This window comes from Daucus carota, chromosome 2 (genome assembly GCF_001625215.2).
Source record: "Daucus carota subsp. sativus chromosome 2, DH1 v3.0, whole genome shotgun sequence".
Lineage (NCBI taxonomy): Eukaryota > Viridiplantae > Streptophyta > Magnoliopsida > Apiales > Apiaceae > Daucus > Daucus carota.
The window spans coordinates 58,265,283-58,288,132 of NC_030382.2; the positions used below are offsets into that span (position 1 = coordinate 58,265,283).

Below are 22,850 nucleotides of genomic sequence, written 5' to 3' on the forward strand. Positions count from 1 at the left end.
TATAATTTTTAATAAGCCATCATCCAATATATAACATACCAATTAAATAAAATGATTCAAACTACAATTAAATTAATCATTTACAAATTAAACTAATAAAATATAATTAATTCTGAACCGGATAATCTGACGCGATACGGTGAAACTAATATCTGATTAAACGGGACTAGAACAAGAATAGTTTTTTCATGATTCAAAATATCGAATATATAACTTGATCTTTAACAATTGAACATGATATGCCACATTGATCACTCCTAATAAATACGAGTATCAAAATATTAAAAATGTGAGTTTGCACAAAGCTAAAAAAATTAACTACACGACTAATTGAACTAAATATTTTATGGTCTTATGAACTTCATGATGCCTAACTCATATCTACTCTCTTTTTGCTATTTGAAATTCCATAAAATCATTTGTTTGAGATCTATTTTATAACGATTACATGAAAAATCATTAAAAGTCTTAATAGACAAGCTCAAAAAACTAATTATAGAAAATTCAAATTTTATAACGATATAATGTTATAACATACTGTATCAAAGTAATATTTATCTAATATTTTTAAAATAACAATAAAAATATAATACATTGAAGTACTATATAATTGATATGAAAAATAAAAGGATAAGACACATCAAAGGTGTCAGAAATTTTTGGGGTGCAATATACGGTTAGTAGTTCAATTGATGCTTTTATAATAAAATAAGGTACGTGTCTTTTTACGTACAACATATGTTTCAATTTTTATTTATACAAAATGTGTGCAACATATGCTAAAAAGAATGTGTTGATGATCTGCCCCATCATGTATCAGTTTAACAATTATGCAAACGTACGCTCAAAAAAGAAGAAATAAATGTAGGGCAACACGGGCCACACATCTTCATTTAATCATGATTTAGGATATCGTAATTCACATATCAAAAACAGGTTTTCATCAAAATCATGGTATATTAGTTGAAATAATTTAATAATTTCAACAATAAATTACAAATACTTTTAATGAGGTATAATATATTTAAAATTTAAAATTTCAGTATTAATTTCGAATATAATTTTGAACATAGATAATATGATAATGGTCTCTATATCCTAACAAATTTGAATATAGAAATATTAGTTCAAATGTAGTTTTTGATCTATAATTTTTTTAAAAAAATATACTCCCTTCGTCCTATTTTAAGTGACTTTATTTGACTTTCACGGAGATTAAGAAAAAAGTAGTAAAAAAGAGTAAATTTAATTGGAAAGCGGGTAAAGTGGTGGAATATATCAAAATTTAATAATAGATTTGAGATAGTGGTGGTAAGTAGTGAGTGTAATAGTGCTTATTTAATATAAAAGAGTATAAAATAGAGAAGTAGTGTGTGTAATAGTGATAAGTAGTATTTAAAAATAGTGAGTATAGTAAGTTCATTATTTTAGAGATGTCTCAAAAAGGAATAAGGGTCATATAAAATGGAATGAAGGGAATAGTACTTATTATTACTATTAATGCTATTAGGTTGCATATATTACATTTTTCATGTTTACATATTTTGTCAAAAAGTAAAACGTAATAGTTACGCTCGAAACAATATGATGACACACGGATATTATTTAAAACATAATACAAACTCAAGGTCCGTACAAGAACAATATAATGATACGGTTTGGCTAGTGTGTGCCCATGGGCACATACTAAGCGCGGAAATTTTTGGATTTGAGAGATTTTGATTGGTGTGGTTGGTGTATTTGCAGGGGGGTCCACCATTATCATGAGATAGGAGCCAATCAAAATGATCCACGCACAACATTTTCCGCGCTTAGCATGTGCCCATGGGCACACCATAGAAAAACCGATAATGATATATGAATATTATTTAAAATACAGCAAAAACTAGAGCCCCGTGCCTCGCACGGGCTTTTATGCTAGTTTTATATATGATATGACAATCAAGATTTTAGCTAAAAAATTCTATTAGCAGCGATTAATGAGCAAACAAAGCACAAAACCAAAAGAATACACAAGGTTCGAGATCCGAATTAAGCTAATTGCACGCCATGTGCTCTACTTATACACAAGACGCATGCAAGATATCCACATCCTTCACATTCCAAAAAGAACTGATTTATGTGCCCATATCCACATATTGCACATGACAAGGTTGGAGAATTCTTTCTTTTAGTGTTGTTCTTTACGACCAAGGTAAGTCTGTGTGTTTGATTGTCAACAATATGTTCGATTGTTCCTCCTAGCTTGGAATTATCGTATGAACGTAGGCAACCGTTGTGAAAAGACTGATCACATTCATCACAATGATAAAGCCACCACTGATTATTAACTTGTTCTTCACAAATTTGACAATAGAATACTCCCTCGTAGAAGAATGGAGGGAGTCTCAAGATTAGAGAGTGATCGTCATATTTGTGTTTCATCCCGCTTGGGTAAAATGCACAATATATACTAATCTCGAAACTGCTGCAAGTTTCGCATGCATATACCAATTTACCAGTAATAGATGAACCATTTACACAACAATATTTTCTGGTGGATGGGCGCTAAATGAGGGAGTGGTGTTTGTGAGATTGATGCCTAATTCTCGTGGGCAAGAATACACAGCCGATATCGACCTTGATATCACAAGTCTTACATTCATAGTAGAACCCATTCGTGGAGTAGCTGCAAATTCCGCATTTCACAAAATGATAGAATTTAAACGGCTGGGTGAGAAAGAGTGAATGGTGGGGGTGAAAAGGAGATGCTCCTGCAGGCAACTCACGTGGCAGCTTATTGGCACAGAAGGAGTGGAGGAAGAAACCACATTCCACACACGCATAGTAACTTGGATGAGAAATCGTTATGGGTTGAACGCACCCATCACATATCGACGCCCTTTTATCAGCATTATTTTCATTGTTATCATCTTCGTCGTTATCATCCCAACTAACAGTGAACTGGAGCAGTTCTAGTGGATGCTCCTCGTGACTCCAATGTCCTACAATAATACATGGATCGTCGTTTACTGTTGATAAAGTGGCCCTGTTCTCATCATCACCTTGAATATCAACTTGAAACTTGCTATACTGGGTAATAATTAGGGGTGAGCAAAAAAAACCAAAAAACCGAAACCGAGCCGAAAAACCGAAAAACCACACCCAAAAAAACCGAAACCGACAAAAACCAAAAAAAACCGTAGCTCAACCGAACCGACGGTTAACCGAACCGAAAAACCGAACCGCTTATATAATATTATATAATTTATTATATATTATATATCTTATATAAAATAAATTATTACATTGGTATTATTGGTATATTATCTGCTAAGTAAGGAACTATCCACCTCAACTATAGTCACAAGTCAGCAAGTTATGGTAGTTTGTTATATTTAAGTAGAGAGAGAGTAGTAGAGTAGTTAGTAATTAACATCATTTCCATAAAGAAATACTGTGTAACTAAGCCTTGTATTGAATTCTGATAATTTCTAAGTAATGCAAATTCGTTTCCTTCAAAAAAAGGGCTGATTCATACTTTACATTTCTGGATCATCTTTACATACCGTAATAGTGCTCATCTACTTCATTTCGATTATATTAATAAATATTTATATTTTAAATATTTTCTTTCTTATTTATTTTGGTAAAATACGTACTAATGAATAATATTTAATTAGTGATTATACCTTATTTTTTATTAAAAAAATTTTGAGTTGATTATTAAATTTGTATAATATTTTTATTATAAGAAACCGAAAAAAAACGTAACCAAACCGACGGTTAACCGAACCGAAAAAAACCGTTTGAAACGGTTCGGTAACGGTTTTAAGGTAGAAACCGAACCGAACCGACATGTACGGTTCGGTAACGGTTTTAGCTAAAAACCGAGCCGAACCGACCCGTGCACACCCCTGGTAATAATAAGATCAAATAGTGATTCCACGCCCGGTAGAGGAAATTGTACCAAATCAGAACCATTATGAACGATGGCATTTTCTTCCATCTCGTCTCTGAAAACAGCAAACATGAATTTAGTATAGGGGTAATAATCATATAAACATGATCAGATCAGAAAATAAAAAAACAATGGATCTAGATAACAAGAAATAAAACAAGAAAGGCACTGACTGGAAAGATATTGTGGACGTAGAACAATTTAAATGCACAAAGAATGTGCATTTGTGACAGTAATATGACCAACTGCGGGTTGGAATCCATTCTTTGCAGACGGCGCAGTCACGAAAGAAGTAGCGATGCTGGAGTGGAACAGAGAAGATAAGAGTGAGGGGATGATGGTGATAAGTAGGAGCTGGAATGATTGGTGGAGAAGCAGCACACTTTTTGTGGATCCAGAAATCACAGGGGAGGCATACATAGGAATAATCTTCGGTTCTCTCGTAACAAGCATTACAGCTAAACAAAGCTTGCCTCTGCAGTGTGAGTGTGTGCTCTGGATGACCTTGATGACTAATCACTCTGTCTTTAGAACCAAAAGCACAAATGACACATATGTCAATATCACAATCCTCACATCCATAAGTGAAATTCACAGCAGGACGAAGACAAATATCACAACGGCAACTCGAAGACCGTGGTTGGAGAGCAAGCGGGTGTGGGTCTTTCAAATGGCGAACAATTTGTGTGGGAAGTTGAGCACAGCTCTTATGGAGGTAGAAACTCTGACAACCGATATTGTTGCTAGTGCATGTATATGTAGGAAAGCCAATAACGGATTCGCCGCAAAGAGAACAGATAGCATCAACTTCAATAATATCATCCTCTTTCAATCTCAGAGGGTGCTCGGGGTGGCTAAAGTGCTCAACTGTTGAACCAGACATTATTCCAGATGATAAGAAATAAAAATGAAGTGATTTTTGTTATAGCTTTTGTTATAGCTCGGGGTGATTTTCTTACTCCAGATGGAATTTTTAAACAAGTGCGAGTAATCAAAACATATATCATCAAAAGTTTAATGTGATTAGAAATAATAATAGTTTTTTTCAAAAAAAAGAAAAGAAATAATAATAGTTGTTACTTTGGAATAGGCATATGAAGATTCCTATAGTTATTATAATAATAAAATAATATTTTCTCCATTTTAAAATAATAATTATTTTAATTTGTTACATGTGATTTTTTTTTTTTTGGTCACAAGATACTTTCTCGTATAACGAATTGTATCGGAATACAAAGGCCGCTGCAAGGAGTTCCTTTCGTTCAAGAAAGTTTACCATCTAACCCTCGGACATGCAGAGATGACCGGGGACACTTAGACAATAAAACTTTAATGTTCGATAAGAAAACACCCATAAAGGTCCCGCTATCATTCTTTCTTCCACTCGCATACCTGAAAAAATACAATACAAATAAAACATAATAAGTTCATACATACAGCAAAATAATAAAACTATCTAAAATGATGGAGGAAAAAAGTTAACAAACTCATAAAAAATATGAATATGATATAATTTTAAAGAATAAGAAAATTAAAATCAAAAGCTTATATAAACAAATCACTAAAAAAATCTACACCAAAGAGATAATGAGATCTCTTTGGTTAGATACATAATAGGACCATCAGAAAATAACTAATAATTATGTCAATAAATATTTAAAAATATAAATAAGAAATTATAAATAATTTTTTTGTCAGGAAATTATAAATAAAATTTGAAAGCATAGGTAAGATATATCTAATCAAATATTCTTCACAAACAAATTTTCCACGATTTTAGCTGTCTATCTATCAGCACAACATAAATTTGGTATACACGAATCAAAACAATCCACCATTAATGGCGCATTAATACCTCATAAAGGCACAATAAAACCATCTTATATGGCCCCATGAATAATGAAATTCAGGTACAATAATCGGTAATAAAGATTCTATCAATTAATCTTTTAATAAAAGCACAAATTTTCAAATTAAAACATGTATAGAAGGTCAAAATCAAAGATAAACAAATTTAAAAAAGTCAACTAACCATTCAAGATCACTAAACTTAAGCTCTCCAATTACTATTATTTAAATCAAATCATATCCAAAATTACAAAGCAAAAACTAATATCACGCAATAAAATTAGTCAATCATTTATAACATGCACTAATTAAGTCACCACTCCCACAACCTCCACCGCCACTATCCAAAAACCGCAAACAATAATCAAGAACACATGCGAAACAGTAATAGACGCACATGAACATGAAGAAGCAGAACACGTAAAATGTAACTAATCATATAATATAGGATTAACAACACATATCCAATCTACTCAAATTCAAACAAATATAGATTGAAAAGGACGAAATAGGATACAAAGCAACCCAATTATCGCTAATCATGAAATATGAACCACACGTAATATATACCGTAAAACAATAAACAATCACATAATTGTAATCATATAGATTTTTGTTTTGAAAAGATCACACCTGTTTTTTTAAAAGTATTTTTGCAGATTTGAGCCATGACAATCTTGAGCACTTTGAGTCGGTTAAAATTAATCCCACGCACACTTGAATTTATCTCATCGGATCAATCCCAAATATCTCCAACCCAAAAGAGCATCCGCCTGCCTTGATCTCGAAAACCGCAGATACACCATTGACCATCAATTGAGTATGTTAATATAACCAAAACATATCCTTGCAGAGATTTGATTCATAATGAAAAGATGAAATTGTTCGCATCCAAAAAGAAAAATGAAACGCTGTTTGCATCCAGGGGTGTGCCACAAACCAGTAAACTAGGTTACTATCAATCGGAATTCGACCCACTGAAACATTGTTTCTCCTCATACTGTTAGAGCATCTCCAACGGTGTTGGCTATAATCGTTGGCTAAATTGGACCTGTAAGACGTTATGTAAAATTTGTTGAACCTGTAAGACATTTCTCTTCAATGGTATTGGCTATATTGGTTGGCTATAATTTAAAAATAGCATGTTATTAATATTTTACATTGTTAAAATAGAATATATCAGTTCAATATGGTAATAAATGATGTGCAATCTTCCTACAGATTTCTTACAGACCTGTAGAGGTTCGACAAATTTAGCCATCTATAGGAGGTTGGCTAAATTTATAGACAACAGGTCACTGTGGTTGGGGTGTGAATTTTTGAAGTGGTTGGCTAAATTTTTTATTTTTGGCATGACAACTCACCTTTTAGCTAAGGAGTCTTCGTGGTTGGAGATGCTCTTATGTGCTTTCTTGTTTCAGTTTGTTACATGTGATTTAAGGTATAACAAAAATATACTTTTATATATTTTTTTTTATTTTTCTTCATAGAACAAAGTTTTAACAAATATATTTTTATTCATAAAATTTTTTTGACAATAATGTGTAGAGATATATTTTTATGACATCCCAAATTACGTGAAAAAATCAAATTGACTATTATTTTGAAATTGAAAGAATATATTTTACTGATAACAAATAATAATAATAATAATAATAATAATAATAATAATAATAATAATAATAATAATAATTTAATATATACAGTAACCGATAGTTATAGACATCGAAACTAACACTTTCAAATTCATCAAATGTAAAATAGTATTTGTTTATTTTTTCGACATTTTTGACAATGCTCTTAATATTTTACATATTAAAAATTATGTCTAACTTAATATATATAATTATTTTATATCTTTTATGAAACATCGGTGTTAATCCGATCCTATACTTATTCATCTCCTATACTCATTAACCAAAAAAAGGTGTACCTAACCTAAATTTGTCTTATTGATTCAATAGTTTATAGAAAAACATCTGATGTCACCATTTTTATAATAAACTACTAGGGTGGTTGAAATTTATAATTTCTCAGTTCAATTATTTGCGTGGATTATTTTCGGATTTTGTATTATTAGAAGCAAAACATATTTAAAACAAAACTAAAATCCCAGTGTTGGAGTTGTTGAAAGGTCCGCCGAATTTAAAAGTTTCCCGTACGTCAGCTTACCTTACCAAATCAATTTTGTATGCATCGGTTACAAATAGTTATAAGTCAACTATGTAAAGTGAGAGCATCTAAATTCATTAATACTAATAATTATCATATATCACAAATAAAAAAATATAGATAATATCAAAACACGTGCATTTCAATAATACTCTGTTTAGTGAAAAGTACAGTGAACTTAAAATGATTGATTATATTTGATCATTCTCTGAAAGTGAGCAGTGAGATTTCAAATCATTTTTTTTACATATTAAATAATATATTTTATTTAAAACAACTAAAATAAGAAGTATATACTATATTTAAAATATAATCAAGGTCATTAGAACACAATATGCTACATGCTTTGACAAATTTACATATTATGTTACCCGTCCATTTTAATCAACAAATTTAGTCAATACTGTCTGAGATATTATAATAGAAAACTCATCCAAAGAACATTAATATTTCACTCAGAAAAAAGAACATAAATATTAGTCATGTTATTCTTGATATGAATTATGCTTAAATTAATGTGGATAAGCATGCATAATACATTAATCGATTCTTAGAGTAAAACTAATGAAATTACTCCCTCGTCTCTTTTTTTAGTTGTCATATTTACAAAAAACCACACATATTAAAAAAAATTAAATTTGGTAAGTTGTTTCCATGCATATATTTGTTTATTACATTAAATGTTAAGCCATAAGTCAAATATTGAAACTAACATTCAAGGGATAAGTATAGAAAAATAGGTATAAATATGTATTGGAACAGAAATGAGATAAATATTTAAGGACAATATTTTTTTACAAATGTGACAACTATAAAAAATGACGGACAAAGTATATTCTTGTTAATGGTACTGCAGTTTTTTTACATAATAGAAGGAACTCACAGCAGCAGACTAAAATGGTATATATCCTGAACACCATAATAAATATTAAAAATAAATTATAAAATTATATTTTAGAGCAGTGTTAGATTGCGTCCCATTCCCTGCCCATACAAATCAGGGAGCTGATGTTAGGGATCTCAAGATGGTTCTATAGACTTCAATTATGCAATTATCCAAAGATGCTGAAAATTAAGTTTAATTTTTTTAGAACATAATTAGCTTGTCAAGCTGGCCTATGAGTTATGTGTCGGCTTGTTGTATACCAATTTCACACAGACGCGGAATCCACAGCGGTCACATTACAAGAAGTATTCAAAAAGTATATACACTTCCACATTCGCAACACAAGGAATGAGGAGGGTCCTTGTATATGCACTCCCCTTTAAAACCAGTGCAAGTTTGTGTGGTTGAGTGCTGATATTATACTCAATGGTGCCTCCTAACTTGACGTTTTCGTAGGGACGGAGGCAATTGAAGTGAAAAGAATGATCACACTTACCACAAATGATAGAGCCACCACTGATTGTTACTCCCTCCCTCCGTCCCTATTTATCTGTCCACTTTGAAAGGAAAAATTTGTCCTCATTTATCTGTACATTTATACTTTCAAAACTAATTTAATGATAGTTTTTCAAATATATCTCCATAATTTCAATTTTCAAGCCTTGACTTATTTAAAACTTGGTTGAATTCATGTTTTCAAGACATAAAGTAGGGGTATTCCACCATTTTTAAGATATTAATTAGAGGTATTTAATGAAAAAGTTTATACAATCAATTATTCCTTGGTATGTGTTTTTTTTTTCCAAAATGGACAGATAAAAAGGGACGGAGGGAGAAACTTGTTTTTCACAGTAGAATACACCCTCGTAGAAGAATATGGCGGGTGTCTCAAGGTCATGGGGTGATTATCATATCTGTGTTTCATTCTGTGTGGATAAAATGCACAGAAAATATGAATCTGGAACCCAATGCAAGTTTCGCATGAATAGGCACACAATCAATAATTCCGTACCTACTTACACTACACTCAGATTTATAAAAGTGACGTTGAACAAGAGAGTGGTGTTTGTGAAATTCATGTTTTATCCTGTTGGGTAAGAATGCACAGCGGATATCGACTTTGATATCACAAGTCACGCGATATTATAATGCTTTTTATTCAAATTCACAAGTAAATGAATATGGTATCGTATTCATATGAGTGGAAATAATATTTTACAAATTTGATCATCACATGGATAATTTATTCTATTTCACATAATTTTAAATATTTAAATACATATTCAGTGAAATATTTTAAAAATTATTCTTATGTAATATAACAGAAAAGTTGAGAATGCAATCGAATATGAATAAACCAAACTCGTACAACAAAATATGCGATTTATATTACTTTTACAATGAATAACAAAGAAGTCCTTACTTAATTTGAATTAAGTAATAAAAAAATCAATACCTCAATTCTTTATAATTCTCGGAAAAAATCAAATGTACTTGAATTATCATGGTGAAGATTTCATCTGAATTGCTTTCCTTATTATACAGCTGCAACTTGCATGGTTCAATTTGTTAAGTTTATCTGTTTTAAACTTTTTGTTTGGAATAAAAGGTAATTCAGCTGTACTACTAGGAGAATTCTATCATTATATGAGAATGATAAAAACTAGGAAGCATATTACTGAGTAAGTATACACTCTGTCGATGAGAACAACGGTGATATTACTTGAGAAGTATAAAAAAAAAAAAAAATAGCAAATTTTAGCAAACAAATCACGAAATCGAAAGAATACAAAAAACAGATGACGAGGGAGGGGAGATCCGAATTAAGCCTGGGGAGATCAAAACTTATTTGCACCATGTACTCTTCTTATACAGAAGACGCAGGCAAGATATCCACATCCATCACATTCGAAAAAGAACTGATTTCTGTAGCCATGTCCACAAATAGCACATGAGAAGGGTGGAGTTTTCCTTCTTGTAGTTGTCTTTAAAACCAGTGCAAGTGTGTGTGGTTTATTGTCAATACTATGCTTGATTGTTCCTCCTGGTTTGACATTATTGTATGAACATTGGCAATAGTCGTGAAAAGACTGATCACATTTGTCACAATGATAAAGCCACCACTGATTATTCACTTGTTCTTCACAAATTTGACAATAAAATACTCCCTCGTAGAAGAATGGAGGGAGTCTCAAGATGAGAGAGTGATCGTCATACTTGTGTTTCATCCTACTTGGATAAAATGCACAACATATACTAATCTCGACGCTACTACAAGTTTCGCATGCATATACCAATGTATCAGTAATAGAAAAACCACTTACAGGACACGTTTCACTGGTGGATGGGCGCTGAATGAGGGAGTGGTGTTTGTGAGATTGATGCCTAACTCTGGTGGGCAAGAATACACAGCGGAGATCGACCTTGATATCACAAGTCTTACATTCATAGTAGAACCCGTTCGTGAGGCTATTGCAAATTACGCATTGCACAAAACTATAGAATTTCAGGAGCTGGTTGAGAAGGAGTGAATGGTGGGGGTGAAAAGGAGATGCTCCTGCAGGCAACTCACGTGGCAGCTTATTGGCACAGAAGGAGTGGAGGAAGAAACCACATTCCACACACGCATAGTAACTTGGATGAGAAATCGTTATGGGTTGAACGCACCCATCACATATCAACGCCCTTTTATCAACATCATTGTCATTGTTATTATCGTCGTCATTCTCATCTACACTAACAGTGAAGTGGAGCCGTTCCAGTGGATGCTCCCGGTGACTCCAGTGTCTTACAATAATATGTGGATCATCATTCACTGTTGATAGAGTGGCCCTGTTTTCATCATCCCCTTGAATTTCAACTTGAAACTTGCTACACTGGGTGATAATGAAATCAAATAGTGATTCCACGCCCGGTAGAGGAAATTGTACCAAATCAGAATTATTATCAACAATGACATTTTCTTCCATCTCGTTTCTGAAAAACAAACATGAATTTAGTTTAGTGGTAATCATCGTAAATATATGATCAGATCATGAAAAACCAAAAAAAAACAATGGATCTAGATAACAAAAAAATAAACAATAAAGGAGGTACTGACTGGAAAGAGATTGTGGACGTGGAACATTTCATATGCACAAAGAATGTGCATGTGTGACAGTAATATGACCAACTGCGGGTTCCAATCCGTTCTTTGCAGATGGCGCAGTGACGAGAGAAGTAGCGATGCTCGAGTGGAATAGAGAAGATAAGAGTGAGAGGATGGTGGTGATAAGTAGGAGATGGAACTATGGGAGGAAAAGCAGCACACTTTTTGTGGCACCAAAAGTCACAGGGGAGGCACACATAGGAATAATCTTCCGTTTTCTCGTAACAAGCATCACAGCTAAACAAAGCTTGCCTCTGCAAAGTGAGTGTGTGCTCTGGATGACCTTGATGACTAATCACTCTGTTTTCAAAAGCAAAAGCACAAATGACACATATGTCAAAATCACAATCCTCACATGCATAAGTGACCCTCAGATGACGACGACGACAAATATTACAACTGGAACTAGACCGTCGCTGTAGAGCAAGCGGGTGTGGGTCTTTCATAGGGCGAACAATCTCTGCGGGAAGTTGAGCACAGCTCTTATGAAGGTAGAACTTTTGACAAGCGATATAGTTGCGACTGCAAGTATATGTTGGAGAGCCAATAACGGATTGGTCGCAAACAGAACAGGTAGCATCAGATTCAATAACATCATCCTCTTTCAATCTCAATGGGTGTTTTGGATGGGTAAAGTGCTCAACTGTTGAACCAGACATTATTGCAGAAGAAACAGAAATAGAAATGAAATGGTTTTTGTTATAGCTGTTGGTATTTTGAGTTGGAACTTGTTTACAACACCACAGTCCACGGTAGCAAGTCCAGACATATAAAGAAAAGTTGATAAAATATAAGAGTAAATGACAAAGTGGTGGTCATAGTTTTCCAAATTTTACAAAATATTGGCCGGACTTTAAAAATTACAGAATGGTGGCCGGAGTTTACCTCCGGTTTTTAATAAGGTGGCTAATAAGGTGGCGGCCGTTAAATAATCGTTAACTGCCCTAACGGAACCTGGAATAAAAGGAATTTTAGATAAGAATTAAATGTTATTAGCAGTGAAATTACCACAATACCCCTTGACATTCCCCTTTCTTCTTCCCCTTCTTTTTTCCATCGGCTAGATGGCCCTCCGGCGGCGGCATTGTCCGTCCCCCCTTCTCCCTCCGACCTCTGTACAGCTCTCTCTGTCTCCCGCTCTCCCTTCCCTCATCTCCTCCATCCTCATGCTGCTGTATAAGGCCGGAAACCCAGCCCCCCTCTCCTTCCTTTTCTTGAATTTGCATGCTTTAAATCACCGTCTCGACACCACCATCGCCGTCATCGGCCTTTCTCCCACAACCATCAACGACTGCATCAACAATACCCAACAATCTGGCTGTGTGCCAATGCCTCTACAATTGTTCTTCAATTGGCTCAATGGGCCAATCTCGAAATGAAGGAACTGGTAAGAAAGGTGGCGATTTTGGACACTTAAACATCGACTCAAATCACTATGGTAAAGCTTCAAAGTCTAAACAGGAGCGTCGCAAAGGGATTGTCTGGACAGTGGGCAGAAGAAGAACAGAGCCAAATTATCATTATTTGTTTATGAAATTAGTGTAAAAATCCGCTTTTACCCTCTCTTTTTTAAAATTTTTTTGGACTTAACGGATTAGATTTAACGGACTTGACGACAGCCACCTTATTAAAAGACGGAGCTAAAGTCTAGCCACCACTTTGTAGTTTTTGAAATCTGGCCAACATTTTGTAAAATTTGAAAAACTACAGGCACCACTTTATCATTTACTCTAAAATATAATAATCTTATTTCATTTTAGTTAACCAACCCCTCTAATCCCAGTTTCCAAGATGAACTTCATTTCTGGAACTTACCGCGGCGGGTTAATGAATTTTTTTTTTCCCAAATGGCACGCGGATTTCTATTTAACTATCACAATTTTAATTTATGTAAATCATAAAACTTTTAATAATAAAATTTGAAAATTCGATGAAATAATTTAAGTGTAACCAAGATGACAAATAACTCAAATAATTGTGTAATTGCTACAAATAACGGGGGGTTTTCCCTTTTTTTAGTGAAGGCATTTCATAATATTTATATAATGAATTATTAGTGAAAACTTATTAATTTCTACAATTTTTGAGACAGAGACCCTAGTCACAAAATAAAGTTCCGTGTATATTTCATTGCATCCCTGATCAATTGCCATGTTTAATATTTAAATGATTAAATAATTTAATTTTGATTAAAAGTTAATTTTTTATATATTTAACATATATATTTTCATATTCATAAAACGAAAATTCTAAAAATATGTGTCAAAATACCTTTTTTTACATACCAAATTATGTGAAAAAAAATCAAAATAACTATTATTTTATAATTAAAAAAGTATATATCTTTTACTAGATAATAAAAAATTGTAATGATATTTTATTTGTAAAATATAGTTAACCCTTATATACAATCTCATTGAAACCAATACTTTCAAATTCATCAAATTTTATAATATAATATTTATTTATTTTAGTCGATATTTTTGAAAATGCTCTTAACATTTTACATATACTACACGAGAATAAGAACTGTATCTACCTTAATATTGATTATTGTTTTATATATCTTTTATGACACACCGGTGGTCCTCCTATACTTATAAGTTATACCTAACCTAAATTTGTCTTTATTGATTCAATATTTTTTAGAAAAAAATTTGATGTCACCATTTTTATATAAAATACTATAGGGTGGTTAAAACTTATAATTTCTTAGTTCAATTATTTGCGTGGGTTATTTTCAAGCTTCGTGTTATTGAAAGCAAAACATATTTTAGTGCACAATAAAAAAACTGATTATGTGAAACTAAAATCCAGAGTTGTTGAGATGTCGACCAAACTAAAAGTTTCCCCGTATGCCAGCTTAGCTTACCAAATCAATTTTGTATGCACTGGTTACAAATAGCTTATAGGTCAATTATGCAAAGGGAGAGAATCTTATACCCTCTAAATTCATTACTTAGTGGGTGTTTGGGTTGGACTTATAAGTTCAGCTTTGGATTATAAGTTAAAAGCACTTATTCGTGTTTGTGTAATAAATTAAGAAGCACCTATAAAAAGTTAGGAATGCTAGTTTTTGTTTAACTTTTACTCCACTTATTTATTTTAAGAAATAAGCACTTATTTTAAGCTCATCCAAACGGCCCCTTAATAATATATGTGATTATTTCAGGACGAGGGGAAAGTAGCGTGTATTTGGAATTGGGATCTTTTATTTGAGACATTAAGAAACTTCAACTAAACTTCCAGAGACATGTCTTTAGTGAAAAAAACTCCTTGTACTAGTGGCATATCCTAGATAGGAGCAAGTACATTTCTATAAAAAAATAAAATTATATAACAATTAAATTATCATATATTAATTTTAAAATATATAAGTACATTATTTGTATTTGTAACTATTGATTATAAAAATTATTAATATAACAATAAATTATCATATATTATTTTTAAAATGATTTCTTATATTTTTGTAAAATCCAATTTTAAAAATAAAATTAAGTCATTGAAAAAATTATTATTTTCAATTAATCAGATTCTGCGGAACACTTATCCTGCAGGTAGAAACTTGGACAAATAACAGGATCAGTGCCTGTGCAAGTATATTTCGGAGAGCCTGTAAACAAGTTTGTTGTAATTAAGAATTGCAAAAGCGTCCTCTTCAATACTCTCATCCTTATTACTGGAACTAGCTTATAGCCCGTGCAAGGCACGGGAGCTTTTTAATTATTTATAAATTTTTTAAATATATTTTAAATGGTGTGAAAAAATTTAATTTATCAATAATAAATTAAAATTGTATATATCATGCCAAAGTATTAAATTCCTTCTATAAAATTTTAAATTATTTTAAGTAGAATATGTGACGCCAACTCCTCCTATTAGATTATACAGGATTAAAAAAAATCAAAAACACGTGAAAGACAGAATTTGTTTTGGATTCAGAAAAAAAATTATAAAATACAAGTAGATATCAGTTTACTTATAGAACAGAATTTAATTTTGTTCTAATCTAACGGTGTTTATTTGTTGATCCAACGGATGATAAGCTTTTGGATCATAGGACCATGCGACCAAATTATCTCCCTTACGCTTATTATATATAAGTATATAATATGGACTAATACTGAATCAGAAAACAATTCCCTTTTATCGAGTTTTCATTATAATACTGTGAACCATGAATCCATGCAAATATGATCGTAAATTAATGTGAACCACTATTATGATTTTAAGATGATCCAAACATACTAGTTTCAGGGCTATGTAGAAGTTCAATGAGTAACTACATAATCTTTGCAGAAACTGAAGAACCTATTATTTGTTAATTTTTTGGTTTTAAATCTCTTGTTTAAAATATATAAGAGGTAAATTCATAGCTGTGCTGGGAGAATTCTACCCTTCTATGAATAAACTAGGAATCATATGACTGAGTAAGTAGATACTCTGTCGACAGAGATGAGGACATCGGAGATATTACTTAAAAAGAAAAAAGCATATTAGCAAATATTACAAAACACGAAACCAAAAGAATACAAATAACAGATGACGAGGGAGTGGAGATCAGAATTAAGCCTGGGGAGATCTCAACTTATTTGCACCATGTGCTCTTCTTATACAACAGAAGATGCAGGCAAGAAATCCGCATCCTTGACACTCGAAAAAGAACATCATTATGTAGCCACGTCCACAAAAAGCACAAGAGAATGGTGGAGAATTAGCTCTTGTTATTTGCTTTATGACCAAGGCAAGTTTGTGTGTTTGATTGTCAATAATACGTTCGATGGTTCCTCCTAGCTTTCCATTAAAATATGAACAGAGACAATAGTTGTGAAAAGACTGATCACATTCATCACAATGATAAAGCCACAACTGATTGTTAACTTGTTCTTCACAAATTTGACAATAGAATACTCCCTCGTAGAAGAATGGAGGGAGTCTTAAGATTAGAGAGTGATCGTCATATTTGTGTTTCATCCTGTTTGGATAAAATGCACAATCTACACTAATCTCGAAGCTCCTGCAAGTTTCGCATGCATATACCAATGTATGAGTAATAGAAATACCACTTACACTACATATTTTCCTGGTGGATGGGCGCTGAATGAGGGAGTGGTGTTTGTGAGATTGATGCCTGATTCTGGTGGGCAAGAATACACAGCGAATATCGACCTTGATATCACAAGTCTTACATTCATAGTAGAACCCGTTCGTGATGCTTTTGCAAAATCCGCATTGCACAAGATTATAGAATTCTAGCCGTTGGTTGAGAAGGAGTGAATGGTGGGGGTGAAAAGGAGATGCTCCTGCAGGCAACTCACTTGGCAGCTTATTGGCACAGAAGGAATGGAGGAAGAAACCACATTCAATGCACGCATAGTAACTTGGATGAGACATTGTTATGGGTTGAACGCACCCATCACATATCAACGCCTTTTTATCAGCATCATTGTCATTGTTATCATCGTCGTCGTTATGATCCACACTAATAGTGAACTGGAGCAGTTCTAGTGGATGCTCCTCGTGACTCCAATGTCCTAGAATAATATGGGGATCGTCATTCACTGTTGATATAGTTGCCCTGTTTTCATCACCACCTTGAATTTCAACTTGAAACTTGATATATTGGGTGATAATAAGATCAAATAGTGATTCCACGCCCGGTAGTGGAAATTGTACCGCATCAGAATCATTATCAACGATGACATTTTCTTCCATCTCGTTTCTAAAACATGAATTTATTTTAGGGATAATAAACATGACCCGCTGATGGCAAATGAAAACACAATCAGGGTCTGCTTGGGAGTGCTGTTAAAAATTGTTGTGCTGTCTGAAAAAGTGCTGGTAAAATAAGTGCTGTTGTAGAAATCAGATAACTGTTTGGTAATTTTTTGATATTTACTTATTTTGAGTTTTAATATTAAAAATATAATGTTTTTGGTGAGGTTTTATAATGAAATCTATAACAGCATTCTGCAAAAGCTGAAAAGCAGCTTTTTCCAAAAGCATGGGAGGACCTGCTTTTTCTAACAGCAGCTTTTCAGCTAAAAACTGCTGTTCGGAAAAGCTGCTTTTCGATTTACCAAACAGTTTTTCACCTGCTTTTCAGCAAAAAGCTGCTGTTGCTGTCTGCAACAGCAGCCCCAAACGGTACCTCAATCTGGACAAGAAGAAAATAAACAATAACGATACTGACCGGAAAGATATTGTGGACGTAGAACATTTCAAATGCACAAAGAATGTGCATTTCTTACAGTAATACGACCAACTGAGGATTGGAATCCATTCTTTGCAGATGGTGCAGCGACGAGGGAAGTAGCGATGCTCCACTGGAATAGAGAAGATAAGAGTGAGGGGATGATGGTGATAAGCAGGAGTTGGAATTATGGGAGGAGAAGCCGCACACTTTTTGTGAATCCAAAAATCACAGGGGAGGCATACATAGGAATAATCTTTGGTTTCCTCGAAACAAGCATCACAGCTAAACAAAGCTCGCCTCTGCAAGGTGAGTGTGTGCTCCGGATGACCTTGATGACTAATCACTCTGTCTTGAGAAACAGCACCGCAAATGACACATATGTCAAAATTACAATCCGCACATGCATAAGCGAACTTGAGATTTCTACGACCACAAATATCACAAGAGCAACCGTAAGGCCGTGGTAGTAGAGCAAGCGGGTGTGGGTCTTTCATAGGGCGAACAATCTCGGTGGGAAGTTGAGCACAGCTCTTATGGAGGTAGAAACTTTCACAACCGATATTGTTGCTGCTGCATGTATATGTAGGAGAGCCAATAACGGATTCGTCGCAAACAGAACAGGTAGCATTAGCTTCAACAACAACATCCTCTTTTAATCTTAGGGGATGCTCAGGATGGCTAAAGTGCTCTAGTGTCGAACTCATAAATAAATTGGAAAATTGGAAAAGAATAATATGAAAATAAATGTGGAGTGAATGAGCTCTGATATCTCTATGCATGGATCGGCTCCATCCCTGGAATATATGGCAAGGAAATTTCACCTTTAACACTTTACTTTTACTAGCAGTGGGGAAAAAAAAAAAACGCACCAGCGCCGTTCCTACTTTTGTTGTCAGGCAGGCTTTCTTTATTTATTTTTTTCTTTTTGGTTTCGTGTTGTTCAATCAAGCATATATTATTCTTAGTGTTTGAATTAGAATATCTTCTACACGTAAATTAAGTCTAAGTTTGTTGAAATTGAAATGTTTTGATTCTAAAACATAGTAAAGAAATATATCTCAGCTTAGCATAATTACTCTTTAAGTTGAATGCAGAATATGCATGGAAGATATCCACGTCCATCGCGTTCGAAAAAATACTGACATTACGTGCTTCCAATATTGTTCTTCACAACCAATGCAAAGTGTACGTGCTTGATCGCCAATATTATGTTTAATTGTCCCACCTATCATGTTAATTATAACACCACTTCTTAGATTTTCTTTACTTTTGGGAAGCATTTCTTGTTGGTCAAGATATTAATCCAAAGCAACCTAGCAAAAGAGAAAGTTTCAAAAGCTGCCTGGCAAAAGAGAGACTCAAGTGCTTTATTATAGAACACATTTCTTTTGGAAAAGATGTTCTTCTGCTCAGGTGCATGAGGTTTGTATCAAAGGTGGAGCATATTAATTCATCGGCGTGTTAGTTTTTTTTTATGTTACCTATAATATAAAAGTACAATAATCGAATGTAGTCATGTTCATTTAAAATTCACGAATTATAAATTAGTATTTTTTTTTTTAATTCAAATCTGTCAGACTTCTTTTCTTCTTTGCTAGATCTCTGGGACCTTTGAATATCATATATGAAAATGAAAATCTCTCACACGCAGATAAAATTTGCGTCTAAGAAATACTACTAAATAAGCACCTGCATGGCATACATCGCTGTGATAAACTAGGTAAAATGCTTCGAACCAGATACCTCCACCAAATCAGAATTATGATACCATATTGAGAATCAATACGTCTAAAATCTTAGACATTCCCATCAATATGACCATTTGTAGTTTAGGCCTGGATCCAGTAATTTCCCAACAAATACGTATTTAGTTGCCTGAAGGAAACAAGGTTGCAAATCGGCGAAGGCATGTCCATATATATTAAAAAATGCCTAGTTCAATACTCAAACACAAATTACATATAAAAAAAACAAGAGGAACGCAATATATAACTATTTACTCGTAATTTGAAACTGTTTACTCGCCATGTAACCATCTAATACAGAAGACGCAGGCAAGATATCCGCATCCAAAACATTCAAAAAAGTAATGCCACTTGTAGCCTTGCCCACAAATGACACACAAGTATGGCAAAGACTTCCTTCTTGTGGTCCTCTTTAAAACCAATGTAAGGGTGTGTATTTGATTGCCAGTATTATATTTGATTGTTCTTCCTACCTTGACACTTTCGTACCAACGGAGGCAGGTGTAGTGAAAAGAATGATCACATTTTCCGCAATGATAAAGCCACAACTGGTTATTAACTTGTTCTTCACATATCTCACAGTAAATTACTCCCTCGTAGAAGAATGGAGGGTGTCTCAGGGTTATAGGGTGATCATCGTATCTGTGTTTCATCATCCGAGTTGGATAAAATACACAACCTATAAAAATATGGAAGTTGTTGCAAGTTTCACAAGCATATCCCAATCTAGAACCATCGATCAGAAGCCTACTTACACTACAAGTTTTATCCGAGGCTCGACGCTGAACAAGAGAGTGGCGCTTGTGAGATTTGTGTCTAATCCTTGTGGGCAAGAATGCACAACGGATTTCAATTTTCATATGACAAGCCTCACACTGATAGTAGAATCCATTTGAAAAGTAGCTACAAACTCCACATAGGAAAAAATCATAGAATCTACAAACCTTATTAAGCTTGAAAGAATGCTGGGGGTGAAATGGACATCCACCTACAGGCAAATGTTGTGGCAACTTGGTGGCACAGAAGGAGTGGAGAAAGAAACGACATTGCTTACAAGCATAGTAAGACACGTGAGAAGAAGTTATAGGTTGAATGCATCCATCGCATATCAACCCTCTTTTGTCATCATCATCGTTGTCGTTGTCATCATCGTCATGCAGCCCATTCTCAGTAAACTGCTGCATTTCTAATGGATGCTCCCGATGACTCCAATGTTCATAAATAACGCGTGGATCATTAACTATAGTGGTACTGTTTTCGCCCTCTCCTTGAATTACAGTCCGGAGCTTGCCACAGTGGCTAATAATGAGATCCAATAGTGATTCCTCGCTTGGCAGAGGAAATTGTACAAAATCTCGTCTACTATCAAAATTTTCATTTTCTTCAATCTCATTTCTGCAACCATGAAATGGAAATTTAATTAGTTAAGGGATGATAACTACATATATAGAAGAAGAAATTGATGTAAATTGCAAATGTATAAATAATGAAGGTACTGACCTCAAAGACACTGTGGACGAAGCACATTTTATATGCACAAAAAATGTGCATTTGTGGCAGTAATAAAACCAGCAGAAGGGGAGAACTCGTTTGTCGCAGATGGGACAGTATCGAATGAATTTGCGGTGCATGACAGGAATCGAGTAGATAAGAATGACAGGGTGATGGTGATAAGAAGGGGCTGGAATAATGGGCGGAGAGAATGCACATCTCTTGTGGATCCAGAAATTACAGGTGAAGCATACATAGGAATAATCTTCGGTTTTCTCGTAACAAGCATCACACTTAAACAGAGCTTGTCTCTGTAATGTTAGTGTGTGCTTCGCATGACCTTGATGACGAATCACTCCCTGCTCAGAAATGAAAGCACACACAACACACACGTCAAAATCACAATCTTCACATGCATATGACAATGTTATAACACGATCATTACAAATATCACAAACAGAATCTCGACCCCGTGCAAGTAGAGTAAGGGGGTGTGGATCCTGCTCGTCGCGGACAATTTGTGTGGGCAATTGAGCACAATTCTTGTGCAGATAAAAACTTTTGCAATCAACATAGAAGTTGTTTGTACAAGTGTATGTAGGAAAACCTATAACTGATTTGTTGCAAGCATAGCACTTAGCATTGTCTCCAAAAACATTATCCTCTTCTAATCTGAGGACATGCTCAGGATGACTAAAGTGCTTTAGTGTTGTGCTTAACATATTTACGAAGGTTAGGAAAATGAGATGTTGACTGGAAAAAGAAGTTTATATGAAAATCTGCTCAGAGTGAATGAGACTTGATTTTACAATGTATATATAGAGCTCTGAGAATATATGCCAAAGGGAAATGCAAGTATATCTCGGAGAGCCTATAAACCAGTTGTTGCAGGGCAGAAGCGTCCTCTTCAATACTCTCTTCCTGAATGGAATATGGATTAATACTGAAATTAGAAAACAATTCCTTTTTATTGAGTTTTCATTATAATACTGTAAACGATCATCGTGTCAAATATGATTATAACTTAAATAAAAATTTAGAAGCTGAATCACAAATACATTGATTGCTCGTGTTTGGAGTGTGTATGACGCTTAATACCATATGCATTTTTAAAGGCTAGAGGCCTAAAGCTCGTCTTTCTTTTCTGAAGGCTGGCCATAACAGGGTGTCTTTATTTTTATTTTTAATGAGAGTGCATCGTGATAAATGATTGTTTGCCATTATTTTAAATTATTTTTCTCATGAAAAGCAAAATAATATTCTAACAATCTCCAACATTCACGAAAGATTAGGTTAAAAAAGCAAAAGTTCAAGATGAGTGATCAAGTAACCTTCTATATTCGCATAAAAATTTAGGTTAAAGTTTCACATAATTACATACACAGTAAAAGCAGATTTGATATGAGAGAAGTGCGATGAAA

General features: G+C 33.8%; 4 protein-coding genes across 4 annotated transcripts; all 4 read right to left on the minus strand.

The window, feature by feature from the left end:
* Positions 1-2,516: 2,516 nt before the first annotated feature.
* LOC108207887 (uncharacterized) lies at positions 2,517-4,823 on the minus strand. The gene is made up of 4 exons (XM_017378315.2): positions 4,114-4,823; positions 3,895-3,995; positions 2,769-2,984; positions 2,517-2,668 (listed from the first exon to the last, which is right to left on the minus strand). The coding sequence occupies exons 1-4, from the start codon at positions 4,821-4,823 to the stop codon at positions 2,517-2,519; spliced, it is 1,179 nt and encodes a 392-aa protein (XP_017233804.1).
* A 5,723-nt stretch (positions 4,824-10,546) lies between these two features.
* On the minus strand, positions 10,547-13,540 carry LOC108206335 (uncharacterized). The gene is made up of 2 exons (XM_017376599.2): positions 11,947-13,540; positions 10,547-11,822 (listed from the first exon to the last, which is right to left on the minus strand). Exons 1-2 carry the CDS (start codon positions 12,651-12,653, stop codon positions 10,685-10,687), a joined length of 1,845 nt encoding a protein of 614 aa, XP_017232088.2. The 5' UTR covers positions 12,654-13,540; the 3' UTR covers positions 10,547-10,684.
* Positions 13,541-16,183: 2,643 nt separating this feature from the next.
* Positions 16,184-18,967, minus strand: LOC108208209 (uncharacterized). The gene is made up of 2 exons (XM_017378711.2): positions 18,191-18,967; positions 16,184-17,719 (listed from the first exon to the last, which is right to left on the minus strand). Exons 1-2 carry the CDS (start codon positions 18,895-18,897, stop codon positions 16,564-16,566), a joined length of 1,863 nt encoding a protein of 620 aa, XP_017234200.1. The 5' UTR covers positions 18,898-18,967; the 3' UTR covers positions 16,184-16,563.
* Positions 18,968-20,090: 1,123 nt separating this feature from the next.
* Positions 20,091-22,207, minus strand: LOC108208276 (uncharacterized). The gene is made up of 2 exons (XM_017378794.2): positions 21,439-22,207; positions 20,091-21,333 (listed from the first exon to the last, which is right to left on the minus strand). The coding sequence occupies exons 1-2, from the start codon at positions 22,149-22,151 to the stop codon at positions 20,211-20,213; spliced, it is 1,836 nt and encodes a 611-aa protein (XP_017234283.1). The 5' UTR covers positions 22,152-22,207; the 3' UTR covers positions 20,091-20,210.
* Between the last annotated feature and the right edge of the window lie 643 nt (positions 22,208-22,850).

Bases quoted from the DNA above. Each gene is read 5' to 3' on its own strand.
- LOC108207887 (XM_017378315.2), bottom strand. From the start codon at position 4,823: ATGTCTGGTTCAACAGTTGAGCACTTTAGCCACCCCGAGCACCCTCTG. The intron at 3,996-4,113 runs GTCAGTGCCTTT...TGCTGTTTTCAG, and splicing joins ACGTCCACAATATCTTTCCA to AGACGAGATGGAAGAAAATG. The intron at 2,985-3,894 runs GTGTGCACGGGT...GTATTATTGTAG, and splicing joins TGATCTTATTATTACCAGGG to GACATTGGAGTCACGAGGAG.
- LOC108206335 (XM_017376599.2), bottom strand. From the start codon at position 12,653: ATGTCTGGTTCAACAGTTGAGCACTTTACCCATCCAAAACACCCATTG. The intron at 11,823-11,946 runs GTCAGTACCTCC...TTTGTTTTTCAG, and splicing joins ACGTCCACAATCTCTTTCCA to AAACGAGATGGAAGAAAATG.
- LOC108208209 (XM_017378711.2), bottom strand. From the start codon at position 18,897: ATGAGTTCGACACTAGAGCACTTTAGCCATCCTGAGCATCCCCTAAGA. The intron at 17,720-18,190 runs GTCAGTATCGTT...TTCATGTTTTAG, and splicing joins ACGTCCACAATATCTTTCCG to AAACGAGATGGAAGAAAATG.
- LOC108208276 (XM_017378794.2), bottom strand. From the start codon at position 22,151: ATGTTAAGCACAACACTAAAGCACTTTAGTCATCCTGAGCATGTCCTC. The intron at 21,334-21,438 runs GTCAGTACCTTC...TCATGGTTGCAG, and splicing joins TCGTCCACAGTGTCTTTGAG to AAATGAGATTGAAGAAAATG.